Here is a 12,987-nt window from a genome sequence, read left to right as displayed (position 1 = left end):
CCTGGTAGACTTGGGACCTGTATAGGAAGTATAATATTGAAATTACCCTTTAAAATAGACACGAAAAACTTTGACACTCAAATTATTGGATCTTTTCTACAAAGTCCCCGCCAACTCTCAAAATTGGCAATTGTCCAGTTAGGGCTAGGTACGTAAATTGCGCTGGAAATTCGAAATTTTAAATTATTTCTAACCTTAACTGGATAATTACATGATGCTCCGGTAGTATTTGGCGCACAACCTGAACATATTATACGTACCAGGTTAGGGTTCAGGTGTGCGCCATCTTGGTTCATATACTATAGGAGCGCCCTAATTTGTTATTGAAAAACGTGGCGGGGATGATTTCTCAAATCTCACTTTTTTTTATTAGTGGCGGGGATTTGTTTAAAAGATCCGAATTATTTAGCATGATAAACTTATGATCTAATTCAGTATAGATCGAGTATATAGAAAAACACAATAGATTTCTCATCAATTTGTACCGTTTTTCACTGGCACGTTATGTACAACGTTATGTGGTTCTCAAAGCCGAGCCCGCTTTTTAGAATTTGTCGCCCCACCCCAAAAATAACTAGCTAATAAAAAGCTACAAATAACAGCTAGTAAAGTGATAGTATGTTTTATTCAAAAAGCACGTTGATAAATACGTGCATAGAATGTAAATATTCAAAATAAAGAAATCAGAAACAGGATTGTGTGCAAAGTTATAAATAAACTTTCCCTCAATATTTAGTTAATGAAATGAATATATAGGATTCTTTGGCAACTTGTACGTCGACAATACAGTCTGAAACAAAATTTCAGTTATTCATAGATCCATAGCAATATATCCGTTATTACTTATCGATCTTAAGATCGGTAAGTATATTGATAGGTATTTGTCTGTATGTCTGTCTGTGTGTCTGTTAGATGCACGCGATATCTCACGAAAGCGAGATTGAATCTGCTCCAGATTTTGCATGTGCATTCATCTTATCTCGGACCAGAAGCCTATTGATTTTGGGCGAAATATGTCGTATAATTAGCGAGTTATCAATCAATTATTGATATAGTGATCTAGATTTTTGTAAAGCGAGAGAATTTTGAAACCCGCCGAGTGTGTGTGTGCGATGCGCAGTGCGCAAGTTACAAGAGCGGATGAATCGAAACTGCAGTTTCTGTTTTGGGGGATCCCCTAACTATCGATCGACAAGTCTTCGGTTTCCAACCGATATTCTCGTTTGAAAGTTTGAGGTCAACGTGGGAAGCTCTGATACAAATCAATAACAAATAGAGCTTATAAAAAAACTTTTATTCTGAAAATAACTCATAAAGAAATAGTAAGCGTGACCCAGTAACATACCTCTTGACAATACCCATTAGATGGTGCATCTGCCCGGCAGGTGCAATTTTCCTTTCCAGTCGTTCGATCCTGGCATGTGTGACTTTTAATGCAGCTACCGTCAAAACAATACCGATATTGACACTGTTCTCCTGAAAATTCTTCAGCGCAATTGCAAACGAAATTGTCTTCAGTTGTCGTGCATTTGGCTGTAAAAAAAGATGGATGAATTTTATCAGTTAAATTATCGAGTTTAATTAATGTCCTGAACAATTCAATAGTCTTGCTGCACACTAGCACAAGTATATTTCTGTAACGTTTCTTCTGACCAAAGTCAAACTTCCTCAGATTACATATTTCGACAGAAATCGATTGAATTTATTTATTATTCATTGGTTTACTTCACCCACTAACAAAAAGGAAAATGGATATACATTTAGAAATTGACATACTACGAAGAGCCATTTTGTCAGGCAAGACAACTTTCTCCCATTTAATAAATTGGACACGAACTGTCTAAACCCCGAATGGATCATTTTTCTAAATAGTTGCTGTTAGTCATGTATAATTCCAATGACACCAAGCAAATGTGTTTTTTCTCTTGAACGGCCAGAGCTTCTAAAATACATTTTTTTCTAATTTAAATTTAGTTAATTCTCAACTAAATTCTAGAGCAATTCGGGGCACGGGTTTAAAGTTTGATGCAAGAGTCGACTCGCCCTGAAAAAGTGAACTGTTTTATAACGCTAGGTATATAACGATCAGATGATACCAAGCCACTTCAAGTAAATAATGCAACAATTCACAATCCTACCTCCGTTCATACATGGATTCGATTTACACTGGTCTTTGAGTGTTTCACAATTCACTCCTTTATACTCCGGTGTGCAGATGCACCTAAATGAAAAGGGTTTAAAATATATATGTTATTGCTGGCATATCAGAGAGTGTTATAAATCTTTTACTCAGTCGTTTTCGCAAGTTCTTTGTGATATTTAGCTTAATTCACAAAAAGACTGGTATATGGAAATATGCATTGATACAAGTATCTCATCCCAATTCACAGAAATTGACTGTTTTTTCTTTATTTAGTTGTTAGATTGTTAGGAAAACTATTCATTAGAATATAATTTTCTGTGTCTTGTGATTCAAAATGTCCCACGGTCCACAACAAAATGGAAAATATTCCATTACTAATATCGGGTTTGTTGGCAGCAAAATTGTGAGCGTAAAGACCCTAAAAATATGCGTTTAATGTGCACACCTGTAACTGTTTTCTCCGTCCACACAAGTTCCATTATTCAAGCAAGGAGATTTGAAACATTCGTTTACATTGGCTTCGCATCTGGACCCGGTGTAACCTGGCCTACACGTGCAGTAGTATCTAGGAATAAAAAATAAATAAATAATTTCAAATCACAGCTTTTTTGGTTTCTAACAAACTCAAGTCCACGAGTGCAAAAGTGTCTAGAAAGAAGGAAAACTAAAATTCAAATCATGGCCTTATTTCTCGATTGAAAAACTCAGTTTCACATTATTGAATTTTCAAACAGTTTTCAAAGTAAATTTGCATGAAACATACTATACGAGTGCCAGTCTGTTATTAACTGTTAATACTAGTCTCGGTTAAATTACAACACGCCACAAAACAAACGAAATAGTTACATATGGACAACGCAGCTATGGTATTGTGAAAACTTTATAACAACATCAACGATTGAAATATCAGATTGTCGTGATTTGAACAACCCTCGTTTTCACCGTAAATATTTTTATACGTTTAACAAAAAAATCGAAAAGTTTGATTTACGTTGGCAATATCATACCGCTATACTTCAGAACAGATCATCGCTCTAATGACCTTCACGCAATGAGATCACTGGAAGTATGTATTTCAAAACACCTCCCCAACCCCCTTACTTTTACTAGACTAACATTCCACATTCAGAAGAATGTCTAAAGAAAGTGATCTAAACTTCTAATCATGTGAATATGCAATATAACATACCCGTTGGTTGCATCGGTACAGGTTCCTCCGTTTTGACAAGGATTCTGTTGACAATCATCGATGTTTATTTCACACTGACTGCCAGTGTAGCCAGCTGGACATACGCAATCTGAAAACCAGCATCAAGAATTAGATGTCATATAACTTCACTTTAAGCACAAGACTCGTGTGCTTACAAGACAAGCGTGCATGCTTTGACTCGGACCGGCTTTTCGGAATTGCACTCAAATACCTAGTGTTTTTACTTAGATACAGACGTACATTTATGTTAGTGTGCAGCAGGAATCTCGAATTGGATAAAATAGTTTTGTTTATTCCTGGTACAGCATACTTGCAGTATACGCAAGCCGATCCATTAACATACAGGCACAGAGGAAGGATAGGGAGTTAGTCTCTCACAATCCAACTCAAAGTTTTTACTTAGGCTTGCAAACAGGAATATTGTAACACCATTCTATGCTCAAATGTGTATTATCTCCTGGAGTTTTGTTGTAACTGGTAAGGTAGTTGAATTGGTAGTGAATTGTTGGCACTTTTCGAAAATTATTAGACGTTTATAATTCTGTTCTAAGTCATTAGAACTTCTGTTTTAAGTCATTATTTGGTTACGAAAAATACCTTAGTGCTTTTGACTGTTGACCTGGTTTAAAACACGCAACCGAAATTTATTCTGTGAAACTTATCTGGTAGATTCCTTGGCCATTGGGTGGTTTGCACGCGCATTTATAAGGCGTTGACTTGTCTATGACATCGTCTAAATAGAAGTATAGGTGTTTGGGCTGTAAACTCACCTCCGGTTTTAGAGTCGCATGTCCGATTCCCAGTGCAGTTTTTTCCCTGGCAATTGGTGGGCGGAGATGGTGCCGCTTTCAATCTGAGAGTCAATGAGTCCGAACATTTCTTAGGTTTTGAACCATCTGAAACAAATCATAGTTATCGTTATCATAGTTACCAAAAAAAAAAGTTATTGTTAAAAAATCAGTGACTGCTCGGACCTGGCGTGGTTCGAAGCGAAAGACGCGAGTAACGCCGTATTAAAAAAAAAAATGGCTCTTGATCATCAAACTCGTCAAAACCTGAATTTTGAGTTTGTCAGAGAACTGTCAAAGCATTATTATATATTTGGAAGTTTGCTCAAAAGAAGGTCGTGATCATCCGTTTTAGGGTAGCTTAAATAACCCATTGACTAGCGAATCAAAAGCGACCAGTAGCTATTAAGGCCCACGTACAAAATTCGGCGCTCCAGAAGTATGTGTACCAATATGGAGGTAACTAATTTTGTTCGTCTACTTTACATCAAGTTGTGTAAAGGGATTGAAATCTATGTGAAGGGGGTATATTCACTTGGCTAACACAGACAGTCCCCAAACTCGTAATAGAACTAAAATAAGGAAAATCGAAATAAAATTATGGCCTAATCCTAACCTGGTACACATACTACGGGAGTATCCTAAATTATTTGTTTAATCGAAATAATCGTCGACAACAAAAATTGGAACCATTACAAGTCAACTTCCCAAAATACAGCATGATGAAAGGGAATTACACTGTATAACGAAAGTTTGTGGGAAAAAGATTAAAACATATATTGAACATAAAAAAGCAATAGATGCTTGTTTATTTTCAATTTGTTTATAATGCCACGACTCAAGGCTGTAAATAGTTGATTTTCAAAACTGAAAATTTATTGTTTTGAAATATTCACTATAAATTGTACCAGTACATTATACTTTCTACACGATCTACGGCAAACGATTTATAGAATCAGCTTGATGAACAACATTTTCTGGCGCTGAACCCTAACCTGGTACTATGTTCAGGTTGTGCGCCATCTCGGTGCACATACTTCTGGAGGTCCCATTTTCTTACCAGGTAATAGCTTATTGCAGATTGAAATCTCGTACATCATCTGGCCAGCTTTTCCCACATTTGACTGTGTTGTAACAGCTCTACCAAGTCGCGAGGCTGTTTGGAATTGCAATATCTTTGTATACGGGAGAGAGTGATTCAAAAAACTCATGGCGTTCCCAGATTTGTACCCGATCTGCAAATAATTTAATTATAATAAATAAATGATGAATCTGAACTAAAAATTGCAGACTTGTTCATGGGATACGTCCCATGGGATGGAACAGCACACATTTGTATTTCCCAAAGGGCAGTAGTCATGTCAACTTGATTACACAAGAGCTTACCTTAGTCTTTATACTTTTTTGCCTTTCAATGTTTTTACTATCCTTATCTTCATATACTCGTATATATTATTTATTTTGTAGCGGGACACCAGCAGGGTTGTTCAAGGGAATGAGATTCCTATGCAAGTTCCCAGGTTTGTCCATGAAAATGGGATTCTCATGGTAGACGTCACATGGGATGGGATGGCGAAGGCATCAATTGCTATTGGATGGGGCAGAAAACTATATGTCATGCACAAGCCCGAAAAATTGTGTCAATTAATGACCTTACCAATGCTGTGTTCTTTTTCTCTGACCATTTTCTCATGTCATAGTTGAGTAATACGAACGATCTATTTCCATCAGTTGTCAGAATTGCTTGAAATGAATTGAGATTCTTCACATCAGTTACTGATGAATTGCCTCCAACCAGATACCTTGTAAATAAAGTAGATGCCACAGTAAGATATATTCTGAATGTTCATGAATATATAATATGATATAGGGCAGGGGTGTGCAAACTTTAATAAAGAAGGGCCAGATAGAAATAACTGGGTGAAACCGCGGGTCGCACCTTTATTTAACATAGGGTATCTAGTAGTTGCAGGCACAAAAATTTTGTTTATTGCCTTGTTTGCACAAGCTTGCTGTTGAGGCATTGTAACGTCATAATCATAGATAATAAATTGGACTCGGGTATAGACTAGACGCAACGCAACGGGATTGAAATTACTCGCACGTATCAAATTAAATTAAGAAACTCGTGTCGTGGGCCGCACATCATTCAAAATTGGCACTTTTCCGCGGGCCACAAAAATTTTTTTTGAGGGCCACCTTTAGCCCGCGGGCCGCGGGTTGAACATCCCTGATATTGGGTGTTTAAATATATGAAATACGATGTATATATCATTACACTGAATCGTGTTCATCAAAAAAATTAATTCTGAATTGCTAAATATATCTATATGTATATGGAAATTCAAGTAGTATGGTATCTAAGTATACGAAAGATCTGTATTTCAATAAGTTGGGTCGTATTCACTCCCGGCGATTGGAAGAAATGTTTAATAGGGAAATAATAGGGAAAATAAAGAAAAGTCGTCATTTTATTGAAGTTGAAGCATTTACTTAAGTTGATTGAACAGTTGAGTATATGATAAAGCCACAACTGATTATATTCACCAATGTTCAAATTAAATAGCAAACCACCGTGTATGTCTTGAACGAGATAAAATATTTACGTAATCGTAGAAATTTTAAGAAGAAAATTGTACTGGAGCGAGTAATAGTGAAAATAGGTTCAACCATTGATCAGTAGTTTATTTTTTCATCAAACTGAAAATGCAATTACATAATGCAATATGAACTAGAATGGCATTTCATGTTGAAGAGAGATGCAAAAAAGGGTACTCCCGTAGTGTGACTACCAGGTTAGGGTTAGGCCATAATTTTATTCCGATTTTCCTTATTTTAGTTCCATAACCCCCTGCCCATAGGTTTCAGTCTCTTTACACAACTTGATGTAAAGTAGTCGAACCAAATTAGTCACTTCCATATTGGTACACACACTTCTGTAGCGCCAAAAAAGGGTCATTGTGCACTAACACTCGTGATGAAGCCTCACATTAATATAAACAGTCGCAAGTAAAACAAATAATTTGTGCTAATTCACAAGGAATTCATCGATATTGAATGTGGAAATTTTCGACCATTTTACGTCAGTGGAATCGCGTGTTATAGCGACCACCACAACGCAAGAACGTTGGTGAAGTAATCCACAACATTTTGCTTACCTGTGCCCACACAGTGATAACACGATTGCGTATTGTCTTTGCCAAACAATGTTGAAAAAAATCGCAATGTCTACTGATATTCAATCGCATTTTGAAATACTGAACAAATTAGCTCCTCCGACGAAAATCACCCTTTCAAGGTACGATGCATAATAGCTTAAGTTATTCACAGTACTTCCCTATTTACATTGGAATGGAAGTTATTTTTACGATGTTTTTAGTCGGCTAAAATCTCTAATAACTCAACTGACGAGTACCCACATACGAATTAGTGCTTTCAAGTGTTTTAGGAATTTACAGATTAAACAAAAACCCTCGCGTGTTACTTAGCAATGTTCAAATGATAATCTATGTTAAATAATATTTCGAACTTCAAAGTATGACAACTGGGCAGCTTATTAACAACACGGGGGTCCTATAGAAAAATTTACACACGACAAGTTTAGGGTCTAGTGTACCAGGTTAGGGTTATTTCATAATTTTCTTCCGATTTTCTTTATTTTAGTTCTATTACGAGTTCGGGAACTGTCTGTGTTAGCCAGCTGAATATACCCCGTGCTCATTGGTTTCAGTACCTCATACAACTTGATGTAAAGTAGGCAAACAAAATTAGTTACCTCCATATTGGTACACACACTTCTGGAGCGCCGAAAATGGTGAAATTGTTCCAAAACGTCGTGTTATTATTTGTACAGTACGTGATGAATTTGGTAATTAATTACAAACAGAAGACCTAAATATCACAGACTCTTGCTTTGCATTTTGTTTTTATTTTCACACGATCTGGGTTTATTACGTTGAGTTGGTTAAATTCGGAGCCAAAAAAAATCTTAATCAAACATATGGCCCATGAGTCACTATTCTTATAGGACATATCATGGGTGAATTAGACTTATAGTGTAATAATGTATATTATAGGAGTACCGCGGTGTTCCGATGTCGGTGACATTTGAAGTTCCAAATTAAACACCCAGAGTCAATAATTAATTTATTTGAGAGAATTTTGGGTTGCGATTGAAGAAAGAATAATTAAAATGTTAACTCTTTAATCATAATTTTAAAGCAAGCTGCTATTTTGATATCATTAGTCGAACCTTGATCCCAAACGGCCAACTAAAGTGGACAAGAAATGGAGTTGCAAGCGGCCAGTGAAAGTACATATTTTATATACTTGTGATAGATGCGCCAATAGGTATAGGCTGGCGCGCGATTTGGCAAATTTCATGAAAAACACTTCGAAATTTATTTGATACATTTTTCCTCCGATGTAAACCATAAGAATTCCCTAGCGACAAGAATTTGACGTTGGGAAGAAAACACTACAATGAGTAAATGAATCTTGTCGCTGATGTAGTACATCAGCTTTTTTGGGGTAACGAGGACGATGTATAGCATATAAACAAACGTTGTATTATATTTAAATAGAAGCAAACCAAATTTCATACCCGTTTGGTTAGGTGTCTTGGTTAAATGAGCACAGAGGCAATTCCAGCTTGAATTGGCTAAAGATACATGTTTTATCTACACATCTCATAATATTAGTAAATTATCTGATCATTTTAGAAGTGTTTTTTTAATTGGCTCGTGGGCGTTTAAAAAATCACATGCAATACTGCGTGAAGTAGGCTCTCGGAAATGCGGTTTACCGTTTTAAAAACCTGTTTTGATTTACCAATTTCTTGAACAAATATTTCAGCATAATTTAAACGTTCTCCAAGTAGGTGAACGTCCATTTTGACTTGTACTTTGTTTATTAAGCTTTTAATTGCTTCCTAAAAACAGACTAATAGAAAAACCTTTTTCTTTCGAGTGTACATTGAATATTCAATTATCTTTCAGTGTTTTTCAGCATATTTCAGCATAATCTAGATGTTCTGCGGAATCATACATTTTGAATTATAATTTGTTTATTACGTTTTTAATTGCTTCCGTGTAAAACAGACAAAAGGGAACACCCCTTTCTTCCGAGTGTACATTCAATATTCAATTGAAGTTAGTGTTAGCGATTGTGGTAACATTTTACATCTTGGTTCGTCGTTTTAAAAACGTGTCCAACTCCCAATTTCGTGAATAAATATTTCAATATAATTTAAACGTTCTCCAAGTGAATAAACATACATTTTGACTTGGAATTTATTTTTAGGTCAAGTTTTTATTCCCAATATATCTGAAACACAGACTGAAGAGAACACCCCTTTATTTCGAGTGTACTTTGATTCAATTAACTTTTCAGTGTTTGGCGGTTCTATTAACATTTAACATCTCGAAAATAGCGTGGTTTATAGTACACATGGTGTGCCTTATACTGCGCCTTTTCATCATATTCGGCAAGACTCTGCAAAAATGTGAGATTAGAGCGAAACACCACCGTCGCGTTTTTGAATTACAAATTAGTATCCTGTTCGGGTCAGGGCTGGGACTGATTTGAATTTGCAGCGCAATCTGCATTCTCAATCCAAATCTATACGGGATAAAAACTATATTTTTTAGCGTTGGGGGGGGGGGGGGGGGGGTGTTTTTTTCGGCTGGAGCTTTGTGCAATAGATTTGGAACTATTTTAATTCTGGACGGGCCAGATATTGCTTACCCAATTTATCACATCCTGGATGAGGTGGTGAACATGTGATTCGTAATACAAGATTTTTAATCCGCGATGGACGCTTTAACCACGACACCATCGCGCCCGGATTATCGACGCATAATAATTGAACGAGGTAATTCGTGCAAAAAATAGCTTACCATGTAACTATCAGAGCCCATTTTGGCACAAACATTTCATCTCTTGGCTTTTTCCTGTTTAAAAAACGCAGCTTTGAAGTGACGTCATCTCCCAGTGGAATCATGACGTCAGGTTCCGTAGATTCTCGGAAGAATACGTAGTTGGAACCGATTGATTGATTCCGGTGAATTTCAGTCCAGAATGGCGCAATGACTGCTGTTGATCCAGACTTGGATTCAGTATTGCTAAAATTAGGGAAAAAATAAGGAAATTGAACGGAATAAATGTGGTATTTTATTGAAATTTTAGGGTGATTAAAAAATTTAAAGTAGTTTTGACGACTCGCCTTATCACACCAATAAATAAAGATTGGGCACAAACTCGTCCAGCTTTCAGCACTTTCGCGACTACTTATAAGTGTTAATGGTTTGGTTTCGGCGGTACTAACTAATTATTATTTTTCTATGCTTTCGTGCCGGTGGATCTGTATGCATATAATGTAAGGATGCTGTAGCAGGATTAAAGATAACTATCCTAAGTGAATCAAGAGTCTTGGGGCACACTAACACAAATGAATTGACCAAGGTCAGACGAAACGTTACAGAAATAAATTTATGAGTGTGTTGGTGTTTCTGGTAGATTCTCGGAATGAGAATTATCTCAAGCTACATATTGAGTGAATTTATTCTCCATCTCTCTAATTTGGGTTTATTTTTTATTATCATAAAACTGCAGGTCAGAGTTGACCTCATTTTGTTCAAACTTAAATCTCATATTGTAACTTGTTTGAAAAATCGCCAAATAATAGTGAAAGTAAGTAAATAAACTTTAACTGCTTCGATAGAAATAAGCTTATATTTTAGACCGGCCTAAATGTGGAAAGTCACAAATAGTTAATAATCGCTTTTTTAATGATATCTGTTCGACAAATATGACGACATAAAGTTAAAACAACTACAAATACGTCGTTTGTTAAGTACAAATTTAAAACTGAGCCTAGTCCAGTCATGGCCAACTGTTATTCATGTAATGCGCATAAGAAAATTAGAATCCATAACGTTCCTGCGAATCCTGGTACACATATCGAATGCATCAAGATATACCAAACATACAAATACCTGGTGAAAGTCAATCCCTTGTTCTTTGCCAACTTTATATTTTTAATAGAATCTTCGTCTTTGCCAAGAACAATTACTCCGTTTTCAAATACCTGTGAATGAAAATGGCAATCACGTGACGTTACCCATATAGAAAATTTATTGTGTAAAAACCTGATAGCGGGTGAAAACGGCACAATTTATGGTTCAAAATGGGAACATATATTAATATGAATTATATATTGTGCAAAAATGCATTGTGAAAACGGCACAATTTAGGATACAGAGTAAAAGTTGAATTTTCGTCAAATTCAAAATGAGAACTTACATTAATATGAACTACATATTTCTTTATTAATGTCGTGAATGGTAATTAGTGCATTGGTAAAGCTAATAGAAATAGCTTCAAAGGCGAAAAAATTGCGATAAGGTTTTGAAAACTACTTTTCTCGGCATCGGTCAAAAAAATAATATGAAAAAAAACACAATTTTTATTCTGTGGTAATGTACGTGTGTTGGGGATGAGCTAGTTCAGCCGTATTACGAAATATTATGACGGCATCATATGTATCTAATCGGGTATAAATAAGATCGCCCCTACTCACCGCTGCATTTGTGTAGTTAGCTTTTACCATAGAAAAATTAGCAGAAAATTTGATTCTCCCGATTTCACCGAATTTCCTTGATACTTTTTTGTCGCCAACAGTTTCTCCAAACTCTGCAAAATGTTTCGGCAGTCCGCCATTTGTGCCTGAAACCAAATTTAAAATAATGAGCTATGGAATTTCATAAAAATAAGAGCACAATAAGTTACAATGAAGCGGAGTAATCGATAAAATTTGAGTCAGTGCTCCAGTTTTCAAAAAAAGTCAGTGTTCTGATTCAATAAATCAGGTGTAGATCATGAACAGTATCTCGTACGTTTCTTTCTTACCAAGTAGACGACGGGTGAAACATTAGTTTGTACCTAGTAAAATATTTTCTCTAGTTAGCCATCGAACTTCATAAATATGAGAGCACAACCACATTTTTCATGAAAAATGAGATAGAAAAATCACAATTTAGTGGATTTTTTTAGTGAAGTGAAATTAAACGAAAATTTTTGTTTTTAACTTCCAAGCAATGGGATTTTAAAATTTTTATTGTCATCTATAGTTCTTATCAATTATAAAATATATGAACAATAGGATTAAAATCAGCGTATTTATTAACAATTTTGTGGGTTTCATTTATTTTTTGACACTATGTATAAGCTCATGCTTCAGTATAATGTGCAGCATATCGAATCGTTTATTTGACAAATGTCAATAAGTTTGAACCTTGAGTTAAATGTACGTTTTATAAGAATTTCTTTGTCATCAAGTGGGTGGCGATAAAAAAGTTTTGACAAGATAATGCTCATTGATCACCATTGGCAGAAATTGTTTAAGACGTTGATCCCTGTTATCAATAAGCTGATGTTAGCTAAGCTAAGTAAAATCTAATTTCAATCCAATATGAGATTTCATGAAGATTTGGCATTAACGGAGAATTTTTATTAAATGAGACATAAGTCCATATTTTCTACAGAAACTCAATAGTCATCAAGTTTATTAAATTCTTTTATCAGTTTATTAAAACAGCCTGCGAAACCAAAGTTTTTGTTATCAAAATTTGAGTTTGTCGGAATTCGGAGCCGGAATTCAACTTTTTCAGTACGAATACTGAAAATTACTTGTTTAATTTCACAGGCATGATGCGGCCCTGTCCGCATACAGCTCTATATAGGTGCTCCAAAAGTGTTGCCTCCAATATGGTAGCAACTAATTTTGTTCGCATACTTTACATCAATTTGTATAAAGGGTCTGAAACCTATTGGGTAACACAGACAGT

At 35.6% G+C, this 12,987-nt stretch overlaps 1 protein-coding gene across 3 annotated transcripts in view; it reads right to left on the bottom strand.

Moving 5' to 3' along the window:
- Positions 1 to 12,987, bottom strand: part of LOC120337160 (uncharacterized) — a 51,144-nt gene that overhangs the window by 31,009 nt on the left and 7,148 nt on the right. For all 3 annotated transcript variants that reach the window (XM_078116793.1, XM_078116794.1, XM_078116796.1), the window contains exons 5-15: positions 11,721 to 11,866; positions 11,137 to 11,228; positions 10,039 to 10,263; positions 5,799 to 5,943; positions 5,202 to 5,376; positions 4,124 to 4,249; positions 3,333 to 3,441; positions 2,589 to 2,708; positions 2,139 to 2,221; positions 1,346 to 1,533; positions 2 to 17 (exon numbers count right to left, since the gene is read on the bottom strand). In XM_078116793.1, the coding sequence (XP_077972919.1) occupies positions 2 to 17; positions 1,346 to 1,533; positions 2,139 to 2,221; positions 2,589 to 2,708; positions 3,333 to 3,441; positions 4,124 to 4,249; positions 5,202 to 5,376; positions 5,799 to 5,943; positions 10,039 to 10,263; positions 11,137 to 11,228; positions 11,721 to 11,866 (1,425 nt within the window). The remainder of the gene's footprint in view (position 1; positions 18 to 1,345; positions 1,534 to 2,138; positions 2,222 to 2,588; positions 2,709 to 3,332; positions 3,442 to 4,123; positions 4,250 to 5,201; positions 5,377 to 5,798; positions 5,944 to 10,038; positions 10,264 to 11,136; positions 11,229 to 11,720; positions 11,867 to 12,987) is intronic.

Source organism: Styela clava, chromosome 10 (assembly GCF_964204865.1).
Source record: "Styela clava chromosome 10, kaStyClav1.hap1.2, whole genome shotgun sequence".
Taxonomy (NCBI): domain Eukaryota; kingdom Metazoa; phylum Chordata; class Ascidiacea; order Stolidobranchia; family Styelidae; genus Styela; species Styela clava.
This window is presented reverse-complemented; position numbering and strand designations above follow the sequence as displayed.